General features: G+C 40.1%; 1 protein-coding gene across 12 annotated transcripts in view; it reads right to left on the reverse strand.

The window, feature by feature from the left end:
- Positions 1-369: 369 nt before the first annotated feature.
- The window catches only part of LIFR (LIF receptor subunit alpha), a 478,307-nt gene continuing 464,549 nt past the window's right edge, over positions 370-14,127 (reverse strand). For all 12 annotated transcript variants that reach the window (XM_069221314.1, XM_069221272.1, XM_069221277.1 and 9 more), the window contains one exon: positions 370-9,500. In XM_069221314.1, the coding sequence (XP_069077415.1) occupies positions 8,847-9,500 (654 nt within the window). In that variant the 3' untranslated portion in view covers positions 370-8,846. The remainder of the gene's footprint in view (positions 9,501-14,127) is intronic.

A 14,127-nucleotide genomic window follows, 5' to 3' on the forward strand; every position in this document is an offset into this window, starting at 1 on the left:
AAAGCTCTGTTCTTTCAATATGGATCCTGGATGTGTTTACCTTGTCCTCAAATGTCTAATTGTTGCTTCCTGGACAGCAATAAACCCCCAATTGAAGATGAATAATCAATGTTTTGCAAAGGTTATGTGAACACAATTGAGATGTTGCTTTTTGCATCACAAAATGGATTTTCAAATAAAACATGAGTCATCTAGATAATGCTGAACACGCTTCTAAAGGTTGCATATGAGAGCGATTATTTTTTCCAGATAAAAATTTGTCAAAAAACACATCATTCTGAACTCCAAACACATTTGACCAATAGACAAAACATTGTGCATACAACAGCTCATTGGAAAATACAGGAAAAGTCATGTTCATAAAATGTGTTAGTGTGTAAGAAAATATATTTATTTGTTGATGATCACGGCAAATGTATAGCACTGGCTTATGGCATGCATGTGTCAGACAGGATATACATTAGATATTACACAACAGAAACTTCAGTTTAGAAGAACTTCACAAGGTAGTATCTTCACCAATTATAATATTCTGGATTTGTAGCATAGATATTTGTAGCAATCAAAATTGGAACAATCCAGTGTTTGAGCATGCATGATTAAGATTGTGCTAAGAAGCTTATTTTATTGATGTATTTCTAAGGTAAACATACTGGGTTCCAGTAAAGAGATCCATATTTTGCATTGGAACAACAAGCATTGACTTCACGTCATACATCTTCTCATGCATTAAGCACTTTCTTTGCACCATTTGTGACTAACTGTTTACTATAAACAGGTATACAATTTGTGACAATATTAAAAGCTTACCAAAGCTTTATGATGTTAAGCTGTGAAAACTGTTTGGAAAAACGTAGCTCGAAAACATGAGAATGTCTCAGTGTTGACACCTTAACACCCCATCCTGCAAGCATAGTGCTGCCTTTATTATCATGTTGATATGTACAAATTCCTTCACAACACATATATATTAGCATTAGATGCTCCTCATTACATATCCCCCAGTAAGGATTGCATATCCTGCCTTACCCCACAAAGACACTACTGTAGACTCACAAGATAAATGGATTACATCACAGTCAGTGTTACACAAACAAAACATTTCACAGTATACATTTTGTTAAATTGGGTATAAGATGTGATATGTGCTAGCTTCTACTCCACAACAAAAGGCATAGACCTCTGCTTTCTTTTCTTTGTGAAGTCTTCGGAAAATCCCAATCATATCAGTCAATGGACAAATAATGTTGCTGCAGGAATATTACATTTTATGTAACAGTAATACAAAAACCTTTTATATGATGCCCAACAGATTGGCATTTATTTATTTTAGGATACGTGGGGGAATCGCAGGTGTACATATTGCAATGCATTCAAACACCTTGATAGTTAGCATTTTATTCACATCAAAAGACTAATTTTGAAACCAGCAAAAAGATGTATAACTGATTGATATTCTATAAGGGTGTTAATTTATATACAATGCTATAACAACAAATGCTGAGCTACATCTATGCTGACCTGCAATCCATAAAGCTTACATTCATTTAATTCACTTTAAATTCTATAAATGATAATTCATGAATTTTATTATGCTGCTCAATAATTAGGTTTGTTTTACATGTCAATATAGCTGCCTGTAATAATCAATACTTATAGAGCATAGGGATGGTTTTGATTTTATGCATGATGCTATGCATTACTGTTGGTTGAATAGGCTTGAAACAAATATAGTTGGCAATTATCATTGATGCAGATGACTAATAAACAGTTCTATATTTAATTCTTGGAAACATTGTCAAATTAAATACTAAAACCAAAAGGTTGATATGGCATTGATATTTTATACACAATATTACTAAGTTACCATTGATAATTTGTGATATGCAAGATTTCAAGGAATAATGCAAAAATCAGAACACTTAGAGTGATTTGAATTTAAGATATCAGTAAATTAGGTTGTGACAAGTCAAAGTTAACAATAAGCCATACAGTATTTTGCCAAAATATGTTTGCAAATGAATGCAGGTACTTTAAGAATAATCCACCAATGACAAAGGATATCAAATCATTACCACATTTGCATGTATCATATGGATAACAAATTGGTTGTAATTATTACTGTTTTAGGCAAACAATGTCTATGCACTCAGCATATGAGATGGATTTTAAAGATAGCACAAGAGATGCTGGCACATATAGTGCTCAGTAATATATTTATACATTGAACAAGCTACAACTAAAAAAAGGTTGATAACATTAAACAGTGATTTATAATTGGAATGTACAGTGGTTATTGAAACAAATAATACACTTAAGTTGAATAAGCAATACTAAACAGGATTGTGTGTATATATACAGCACCACTAATGCAGCACACTTTTAGAATAAACGTCTCAATAGTGTTTCCTGATTAATACCCTTAAAACATTAATAAACAAAAAATACTTTCACAAAATTAACTAGATAGGCTGGAGATGCTAAGCAGCCATATCACTTATGTGTTCAATACATAAAACAATCTAGTTATAGCTTATGTGTCAAAAAAGTGATTAAATACATACAAGTAGTGTTCAACACCAGGTTCAAAATATGTAGTGCCTGTAAGTATATTGATGACATTGATTAACAGCCCATTCAAGAAGCTTTTCATTATGCAAGTTAGATGTGCACTTTAAAGTGTGTAATCTGTACTTTTATATTTTTTTAACAATTCACAAAGTCATAATGGTATATTTTTTAAAACCTAGTGTTGGTCATATTTATATGCCTAATGCACAAAAACTGCATAATCTAAAAAACTGTGAATTTTTTTTGGGAATGTTGGGCATGAGTGTCATTATGATAAGACCATGAAAAGAGTGGGCGCTTCAGAGCAACGCGAGGGATATGCAATGCAAATTTCATCCATTACCAAACCGCAGAGGACTTCAATGGAATTCACATGTTTTTCAATGCACTTGCTTCGGGAGAGGATGCAGAGGATGCAGTGAAGTAAGTGGGACTGTGGCGGGGTGGGGAGGTGGATTAAGGGATTGGGGTGGGTGGGGTATCGGGGTGGTCTCTTTTTTTTAAGGGGTGGCGGTTTAGGTATCTTTTTTGAAAGGCTTAGGGTGGGGGGTTGTGCTATTTTTCTTTATTTTAGGGGCGGGAGTGAGGGGGTTTGGGTATTTTTATTATTTAGGACTTATAGTGGGAGACGGGGTAGTTTATTTTTAAAAGGGTGGGAAAAGGTTTAAAGAAGGGCGGGAGGAGAGAAGAGAAGGAAGAATCGGGAGAGGACGCTGTGAGGCAAGTGGGGTTGGGGCAGGGTTGATGGGTCATTTTTAGCGGTGGGGTGGATTTAGATTTAGGGTGTGTGGGGGTGTTGGGGTACTTTTAGGGACAGGATTTTGTTTAGGGCTCGGGAGGGTGGGGGGCTCGAGGTGATTCTGTTTTTAGTGGTGGGGTAGGGGTCAGGGTATTTATTTTTTCTTTTCAGGGCTTAGGGTTGGGGGTCAGGGTAGTTTACTTATTGGGGGGAAGGTTTTAGGGCTCAGGGTGGGCGGGGTGTGTTGAGGTAGTTTATTTTTTAGGGGTAGGGGGGTCAGTAGTTTTTTTTTTTTTTAGGGCTCAGGCTGGGTGGGGGGGTCAGGGTAGTTTAGTTTTTAGGAGCCCTTCGGGATAGATTATTTTTTTGTTTAGTGCGCAGGGCAGGTTGGGAGTGTTGGGACAGTTCAGGTTTTAAGACCAGGGGTGGTGGTCCGGGGTATTTTTTTTTTTTTAGGGTTCATGGCGGGTGGGGGGTTGGGGTACTTTAGTTTATAGGGCGGGGTGGGAGGGTGGGGATTGTTTTTTCTTTAACAGCTCAGGGCAGGTGGGGAAGTCGGGATAGTTTAGGAATCAGGGGCGGGTAGTTTTGGGCCTCAGAGCGGGTGGAGGGGTTGCATGACAGAACGACGCATGCCGCATTGCATGCGTTTCCCCATGTGCCTTTACTAGGCATGCTTTTACAATGAAATTCGTTGTAAAGCCATGCATAATATAGACATGCAGGGTAAACAATGCGGTTGTGGTTCCGACCGCCTTAAGGCATGCATTGTTCCGACATGCACGGTTCCATCATACAACCATCTGTAAATCAACCCCTTAGTGTATTTATTTCCATTGAGGGCTAAAAGGTTCATTGTGTAGAAACAAGGGCAAACACTTACAAATACAACTTAAAACAATTCATACGAAACAATTTAAAAACGACAGCTTTCAGAACAAACTGAGCTTATTGAAAAAAGAGACAATGCTTGCATAATGTCTTCATTTGTGTAAAAAAACTTAAGCATACACACTGAAACAACCTGAATAGAAAGAATCTTATTGCAGAGCAATATGAAATAACTTGATGTGAACAAAAATTTATCTGAGGGACCTTCTTTGTAGCAGATACCAGAAAGTACCACTAAAAGGAATATTTTATAAAAATGCTAAGAGCAGGCAGATGATAGATTTTCAGATGTGGCTGCCTATGTGAGAGAAGTGCCTACTTTCAGTGCCTTGATCACCAGTGGGTCACCCACCAAGTCCTGGATACGATGGTTATGGCTCATTTAAAGATTAATGCTCCCCATCTACTGCAATAAGGGAGCTCTAAAACGAGGTTAGTTCATTGGCATGAACCATTTATAGTATAACATTTTAATAGGCAGAACAGCAGCACTGCTATCCCCGTTACAGGACACCTACAGCCGTGGCAATATTACAGACAAAACTTATAGGGTTAAGTATGAACTAGACTGTACTCAGACTCTCTGCACCTGCTGCATTAGACTAACTAACTAATTGCCATGCATCATATGTGCCAGAAATAAGGCAAATATATGTTTTTAAGTAGTATATGAAAGAGTTTCAGAAACTATTTTTCCTACTTGCATTAATTTGAGACTTATAAAATGAAGTTATCGTTTTACTTATGATAACAATTTTGAAATATAAATAAATCCACAGGTGTGACGATGATGTAGATAGGATGAATAAAATGTACAGATATATTTAACAAATTCGTCTTAGAAACTTTGAGTGCACACACCTTTCTATGCAGTAGTCTGTGATTTATTTGATAAAATGGGCATAAATGACAAACGAATCCTACAGCCCTCTATGGAGAATCAGGCCCCGATGTACAAACGATTTTGCATTTCTTAACAGACTGAATTGCTATTTAGGGCGGTTAAGAAATGCAAAATCTGCATTCAGTATGTACGAATGCCAAAAACGTGGTCGCAAAATGCGATTGCTACCCTGTAGGAATTGCATTTTGGAAATCACTAAAATAGGGAATCGCTATTAGCGATTTCCTCGCTATTAGCGATTACCTATTTGCGAACTGCAACCACATACACTAAAGATTTCCTATTTGCGACTAGGCAAAAAATGGCCTGTTAAGAAACGCAATTACCACTGACAAAACAGGTGGTAACTATGTGTAATCTATAAAAAGAGCCCAAAGTGCATCTGGCTCTTTCACAATGTGGCAATATATATCCTAGAGAGGAGGATGAGGATTTAGGCTCTGAGGGACAGGCGGAGGAGGAGGCAGGCGAGGATACTTAGGGTGAGGGTACCCTCTTCAACCCACCAGAGGAGGAGATAATAGACAAGTACAGACTGACTAGTCAGGTCATACTTGTCCTGATAGTTGATATAGAACCCCAGTTACTTGCCCCTACATGAAGCAGCAACGTCATACTTCCCCCTGTGCAGGTATGTTGCCTACATCTCCTTGCATCAAGGAGTTCCCAGCCAGTCATAGCAGTTGTAGAGGGGGTGTCAGAGCGCATTTATCAAGGTTCCATCACAAGTTCCTGGATGTAATTGTTGTTGAGCTGAACCAACACATGTATTTTCCAAATACCCCTACAAACATTGCAGCAGACAAAACTTAATTTCTATAGTGTGGCACAGTTCCTCAATGTTATTGGCTAAGTGGATGGCAACACATATTGTCATATGTCTCCTGTCAGCATCAGAATACATTTACAGGAAGAGCACACTCACTGAATGTGCAGCTGGTGTGTGACACCTCCTGTGTCATTACTGACCTTGTGGCTACGACCCCACGCAGCACACATGGCTCATTCACATTCTGGCACAGTAGAGGACATAACTGACTGGCACATGGGGAATATGGCGATGAGTTCCTGCTAGGTAAGGGGATCTCAAAATCAATGAATGCACTGGCCAGGAGTATACATGTGAACTGACCATATGGTTTTCCCTCTCATGCTCCAAAGGTGACAGTGCATATGCCTTGTACTCCTGGATCGTCACACCTTACCTGGCCCCCTGTTAGGAAATTGCATTTTACTCATTTCCTAGATACCGATTTCCTAATTACGATTTCTACTCTGAAGAAATCGCTATTACGAAATAGCTGGCTTTGTACATACAAATTGGCGACTTGGAAACAGCGTTTTCTATTGTGTCGCTATTTGTGAGTCACAAATTTAGAATTTCATACATCTGGACCATAATCTTATAAAAAATATCACATATGATTGGACCCTGATTGGCACAAACATCCCAGTTGTATAACCTAGATGGATTTTATGGAGATGGGTGTTCACTTCCAGCCTTATCCAAACATTTGAAAACCAACTACAATCACAGCTGCCAAGGCAAATATCCAATGTAAGCACATGTACTTTTTTGTACAAAACAGTTAGCTCATTACATGAAGTCTGGACACTGTAAAGGTGCAATGTATGTGAGGCCGACTATACTGTTAGCCAAGAAGGATCTTATTATAATGTAGGAACAAGAACATTGCTATCACATAAAAAGATGCAGATATCAAGCGCACTTCGGTATTCATGAAAGGAAGACTATAATATATTTGGTACAACACACATTTTCCCTGCATTGTGTGAGACCTCACACACAGTTTTCTGGAATTTCATTTGACTGGGCCCGTCTCGAAGACACATATTTTCAGAGTTCAAAATGCAGTCCTCAAGTCATCGACATTCAGACCTTTAAGTGACCATCTAGGAGGTTAATTCTTGTATCACAATAACACTCAACTCTGGTTTCCACAGTGTGGGGGCAGGGAGTGGTCACAGAATATATTGGTAACAGTGTGCATGATAACACATCAAAAATAGCTCAATTAAAGCAAGTTAAAAATAAACTACTTATTTAAAGTTAATTATTTTTAAAACAATGCCATGCTGTCTCTGGAAGTTACATACCACGCCCGGTCAAATCACTAATGACCAATTAGCAAATGCAATGGCATACTGATGCATAGTGGAAGAAGAACTATTAAGTGCATAGTATGGCATCTCCGTAGGCAGTTTCCAAACAATATCTCTGTTTACATTTTTTTTTGTTCAATAACCTACTGTATACATGGCTACCTTGCACATAGCATTCTTCTGAACGAATCTGGAAGTTTTAACTACTAAAGTCTCCACTGACACAGCATCTGGGGTTAAGTATAAATAGCTAGCAACCATTTCTGATTTTTGGAAAGAAGATAAAAATGCCTAAAACCTATCCAAGTCATATAGGTCATGCAGGTGCGAACATCTGTTTCAGAGTGTCCAGGAAGAAAGCTATGTAGGAATAAAAACAGAGGCAAGCAATACCAAACACGGAAGATGCTTAGAACACGCTAGAGCTCAGAGGCAAGCGCTGCAGACTATTCACCACACAGAAAGTTTAGAAGTTTCATGGCCACTGTTAAGAAGCTGTGGCAGGCACGTTTCTCTCTGCAGAGTCTTGGCATCCCAAAAAGGCAGGGTATAGGTATCTTTTGATGGAGGTGAGCCATGCCCCAGACATCTGTAATTTGAAGGGTTTTGAGCGTGCTGATTTGGGGCGAAGAAGAAGTAATTCGCCTTGAGTTCATTAGAATTCTGCATGAATGACAAAGAAATCCATCCTATCAGCGTTCACAATTTCTTCAAGCCTATTACCACTCATTTTAATGCAACAACTGTGTCTTTATACCCTTGGTACCAAACCACACTGTACTCGATTCAAATGGGGCTCAAAACTTATATGAATAGTAACAACTGTGTGGTGAAAAAGCAACACAGTTTACAGGTGTCTGAGGAACGAGAACAGAAAACAAAACAAAAAAACAAGAGCGCATGCTCATCCCTTTTATATCGCTAAGCATAATCACTCTGTGTTTGACTAAATAGTCTAAAACCTTCACAATTTCATACAAATGAGAACCCTGAGGTACAATATTTCATCTGCTTCATTTCATAAAAAAAAAGTAAAGGATGACTTTCCTCATAACTTCGAATAATGGAAGACCCAAGGACTTTGCAGCATTATCCCTAGAGAAGAAGGTGATATTTTGAGGGTGTCAGACCTGCAAAAACAAAGTATATAGCACTTTAAAGAGTGAGGCAGGCATCTATCCAGGACAGCTTTTGATGGTAGCTGGGCATAGCTTACTGCTATGTTCTGTCACATTTTTATACAATAGTCTATTGACCATTTTAAAGCATGCATGCCTACGATACAATTTAAACAGAGAGGCCCTAGATATGTTCACCTATCAAAGTGACGCCTACAATGAAAGAGTAGCTAAGATCGAAAACATTCTTTGGCTAAAACTAAATGTCATCATTTTCATGAATTCAGAGAAACCATTCCAGAAACAGGTTTATTGGACGTGGATCTTAAATTCCTAGAAATGAATACTAAAACTGTAACAAGTGTGGTAACAGCCATCCTTCTGAAATATTCAGTGGGCCTCTTGTAGCAATAAACTCTGTTGCTGTCTTTGCAACACGAGGAAGACTGCACACTTGGGCAGCAGTTTGAAGATGAAGCAAACAAGGCTCTTCCAGAAGCTACTCATCAGGTTTGGTTTGAAAAAGGGAGGTGAAAGACCATCCGACATGGGTGGGTTTGAGCGAGTCCTTTTCATCCTCTGGGGGAATCAAGAAATGTCTAGAATTAACTGAACATGGGCTGCCAAAAGAGGCATTTTCACCATAACTTGCAGCTGATGTTGGTGAGCCTGGAGAGTCTGCGTTCCAATTATTTACATTCACTTGAGGCTTATAACCTGCTGTTTGGTCTATGCCTTCCTCAGCAGGCAAATGCCCATCCATATTCACAGTATTAATAGGCAGTTGCATTTGTGGCTTGTAGCCCGCAATGTCCTCCAAGTCGACATCGGTTTCACTGCTGGCCTTTGTTTGAGGTTGGTACATTGATTGAATGTCAAGATAGATTATTTGAGAAGCATCTGCATTGTCGTCTGCTCCCAGGTTACACATCTCCTCCTCAATAATGGGTGGGCAGTAGGACACAACAACATGATTTTCACTTTCCGAGTCAGTGTCATCTTCAATCAAATTATCTCCAAGCTCATCACTGTATGCAACTGGTGATGTAAGTTCAGTATCCACTATCTTCGGTATAGTTGACAGGGTTTCCACCACTTCTACACTATTGGGAGTGCAAGGATTCATCTCCAATGTTTTAAGGGAAGGATTACCCTGAAATGTAACAAAAAATGAAATTATGTTTAGTCTTTACTGTTAAATAACACAAACACAGAAAACATATTTCAGCAATTGAAAGCTCCGGCACCTAAACAGGTGCAGCAAGACAAGTCACTTTCAAAAACAAGGTAAAGGGAACATTTAATATGTTACAAGTCACTGATCACTGAGACAGACACTGATGTCGATCATGGAAATCAGAAACATTTTGGGAGTACAAAATATGGGGTCACATAAAGTAAATATCTAGAAATGTTAAGTCATGAAACTAAGTTGGAGCAAGAATGTAAAGGAAGAAAAACAGTTTTTAGTAGGGACATTCACAATTCCCTGGAAAAGTACATAATGCGAATGGATCTCAAAAAGGGCAAAACATTAGACCCTGACAATCACCATGCAGTATGCCAAATTTTTAATTATTGTACAACTCTGAGACCCTCCACTAAGATATGCACATCCAACAGACACCATTAAGACACTGCTCCTAGCAGGTATACTACACAACCACAACATGCCATTCCATGGTTATTTCAGCTCTCAACAGTACTTACCACCACTAATCATCTAACACACATGTAATTCTGGTGGGCGATAAACAAGCATGAGCTCCTATAAGATATAAAAGCAATTTGGGACAGACCTCTGGGTTCACTTTCAAACCCGAAGAATACTCACCCCACAATATACTGAAGTTAATACACTGACTTAACATAGGACCATACCCATTCACTCTACCAATAGCACATCATCCCAAACTAATTCATATTCTGGGCTGCAACTGAAATCTCAGATCTGTTTGGAAAGTCTTCCCTGGATTACTAATAGTACCATAATTCGATCCCAGTGCCATATTGTGCTCTGCCTAAAAAGAGTGATGAGAAATCTGCAGTTATATAGAATATCCACCAAGGAGATCGCTACTGAAGATTACTTCTAATCAGATTCTTCACTATTTTAATCAATGCCAAAGCAGTACCCATACCAAGGAGGTGGGTCTGAGAAGTGGGTTTCATAAAAGGAACCCCCTAGCAAAAGCTGCAACAGCAGTGTTTGCACTGGCAGAATGAGCCCGAAGACCATCAAATAGACTCTTCCTTGGCCATAACATAACTTGATACAAAGGACAATCCACCATATTAAGGTCTACTTCTGGATGGCCTCGCCCACCCGGTTCTCCTTAGTCCTATCAATGCACAGATGAATGGCCCATTTGGAATTCAGCGCTGTAGTCTTTCCTCCCCCTTACAGGGATGCGGTGGATCCACAAAAACACATGGAGATTGCTATGGGCTGCCGGACATGGAAGGTCAGCATCACTTTAAGAAGAAAAGATGCCCTACTTCTAAGCACAAACTTGTCAAGACAGAAGGTGGAGTATAGCAGTTGCACAGACAGTACCTGAAGCTCACAGACTCAAAGCACACATCTAATTGTAATAAGGAAAAACATTTTCAGAGTCAATAACCTAATGGAACAACTGTACAAGGGCTCAAAAGGAGAGCACATCAAAAATGTAACCACCATATAAAGGTCCTACTGGACCATAAGAAAAGGCGCAGGTTAAAATACATATTTAAGCCCTTTCAAAAATGCATCACAATAGGCTTGTTGCAGTACCAGGACCTGGACAAACATGTCCTTGATGAGAATCAGTCAGCTGCAGAATAGTGATATGATGCTGCTGTTACATCAAAGACCAAAGTCCTCTAATCTTTACACTGTCCAGTTGGCCCCCTAAGCCCAGAGTCCACATATCCATCACCACTGTGAGATATGGATGAAGTAACACGAATGGTCAGCCACAAGTCAGATTGGCATCTGTTAAGCACCACCAAAATATCCCATCCCACCTCTGCCGAGACGTGGATTTTGTTCAAAAAGCACTCCCAGTGCTCAGTCGACTTAGCCGAAGCTTGCAGTGCAGAGCCTGCATGCACCAACAGATACAAGGCCAGGAAACTAAGCTTCCAAACCAAGCAGGCCAGAACAAAAGTTCAAGTCTGAACTATTGGGATCATTGCTTGAATGCCCTTGACTTGCTGCATGGGCAAAAAGGCTTGCCCGTGAAGGCCCCAACAAAGGTAATCTGTGAGGGCAAAGGTGGGATTTCAGCTAATTGATGGAAAACCCCAGGGTGGAAGGCAATGAGATTATCACCTACAGATGGTCTGAAACTAGCTGACATGATGCTGCCTTTGAAGGCCAATTGCCAAGGTACATGAATAAGTGAACTCATAGAGCTCCATCGCGGCCATAAACAAAAGGTAATGCCTGTGTGCTGCAGGATTGGCACATCAAAGTACATGTTTTGTAACTCCAAGGACACCATTGAGTCTCTATGATCCACAGTTGACAAGACCTGGCAGCATCAGCATTCTGAACTTGTCCTTCCTTAGAAAGGTGTTCAGCAATCTGGAATTTAAGGTTGTGCTCAATTCCATCATACTTCTTGGGAACCAGGAATTATCAGGAATAGCATTCTGTGCCCTTTTCAGCCTTGGGTGCAACCTTGATCATACCCTTGGGAAACAGAAACTGAACTTCCATGTAGAGGATAGTATCTTGACCCACTGGTGTATAACTAGAAGAACATGGGAATGGAGGGACACAAAAAGGAGAGTATAACCAACTTCAACAACCTGAAGGACCCACTGATGATATGAAATAACAGCATTCAAACAGGCAGTAAAAACCTGGATTAGCTAACGTTTCTTGATGGCAATCGCAACAATAGAGGAGGAGGAAGGCATATTGCTGGTGGCCATGGCCTCTGCTACCTCTCCGTTCTTTGGAGCTGTTAAAAGGCTGGACAATCTTCCAAACAGGTTGTGAGGGCTGCTGTAGCAAGGCCTATCAAATAGCTCTGGAACTTTTGGTACTGCTGGTAAAGCAGACGAGTGGGGAAAGAAGCCCCAAAAGGCTTACGATATACGTGTGGTCTTTAGCAAACTCTAGACTCAAGTCTAGAATTAAGTCTCCTTTTTCACCTAAGATCCTGGTTCCATCAAATGGTATATCCATTAAAGAAGCTTGGACATCACTGGAAAAACCAGAAGCACGCATTCAGCTGAGGTGATGAATCACCACACTGGTGACAATGGTAGAAGCGACAAAATGTGGGGCATCCAGGCTGACCCTAAGTATGTTCTTAGCCATATCATGGTTATGGGAAAGAATGTATGAAATCATTCCCATCCCATATCATGGTTATGGGAAAGAATGTATGAAATCCTTAGGAGGGGCAGGCAAAATGTCACTCCTCATGTTCCAAAGAACTTGAGGGTGAAACTGGATGATGACAACATGCTTTTACGCAAAGAATCAATCCTCTTGGATTTCCTGTGCAGCAGAACCATTTGAAAGGCATTAGGGTTAATCTTGCTAGTGGAAGCCTGCAACAAATTAATTTCTAGAGTCAGGTGCAGAGGCAAGAAGAGGGTTTCCTGGGAATGGGCCGTGGGACATAAAATTAGCTGGCTCACCAGTGGACAAGAGCAAGGTTTAGACCATGCTATAGAAAGAAAGCCTATAAGGGCCACATTAAGTAGCACAGAGGTCTTAGAGTAAATAGTGCAGATTGAAGAATTTATTTTCATTTATTTACCTTGGCATCTACCGTAGGCAACTGCAAATCCAAGACCTCCACAGTCTTGCATACCACCACCACAAAGGAGGCATTTTCCTCAGTTGGAGGACCAACAGGAGAATTATGTTTAGTTTAAGGAGTTGTGAAAATGGTCAATGCTACGATCATTCTACAAAGCCATTACAGGCCTTCATCATTATAATTATAAAGGGAGGGGTGAGAAGCTGGACCATATCATCATCAATGTGGGTAATGGATCAAGCCCAAGGATGGTGTCAGACTCCGAGCAAACCAAGGCCCAAGACATTTGCTAATATTGCCAACAAGGCAGGGGGAAACAGTAGGAGTCTTCCAAAACCACACATTGCTCATTTTTTATCTCACAGCATGACATGTAGGAAGCTGGCTCTGTGCATACTATCTCAAAGTGAGAGATAGTGTGCACAGGATCCAGGGGTTCCCCAAGAGGCTTGACAGAGGTAATAATAGATAATACTAATGCTCTATTTGTGGTAGTGTGGTCCAGCAGTTAGGCTTATCAGAGGGTAGTGTTAAGCATTTGTTGTACACACACAGGCAATAAATGAGAACACACACTCAATAACTTAACTCCAGGTCAATAGGTTTTTATATAGAAAACATGATATTTTCTTAATTTATTTTAGAACCAGAAGATTCAAATTGCAGGTAATGGCATTAAATGTAAGGTACTTTGCATAGGTATAGATAGGACATTGAATCAAAACAGTAATGTACACAGTTTGGCATTAAATGGCAATGAGCTATTTTAAAAGTGGACACTGCAAAATTCAACAGTTCCTGGGGGAGGTAAGCACAGGTTAGTTTTTGAGGTAAGTAAAGCACTTACAAGTTCAGTCTCCGGGGCATAGGCAGCCCACTGTTGGGGGTTCAAGTTAACCCCAAACACCCAGCACCAGCAACACAGGGCCGGGCAGGTGCAGAGGTCAAAGAGGGGCCCAAATAACATAGGCACCTATGGAGACTAGGGATGCTCCGGTTTCAGTCTGCTAGCAG

Source organism: Pleurodeles waltl, chromosome 1_1 (genome assembly GCF_031143425.1).
Source record: "Pleurodeles waltl isolate 20211129_DDA chromosome 1_1, aPleWal1.hap1.20221129, whole genome shotgun sequence".
Classification (NCBI taxonomy): Eukaryota; Metazoa; Chordata; class Amphibia; order Caudata; family Salamandridae; genus Pleurodeles; species Pleurodeles waltl.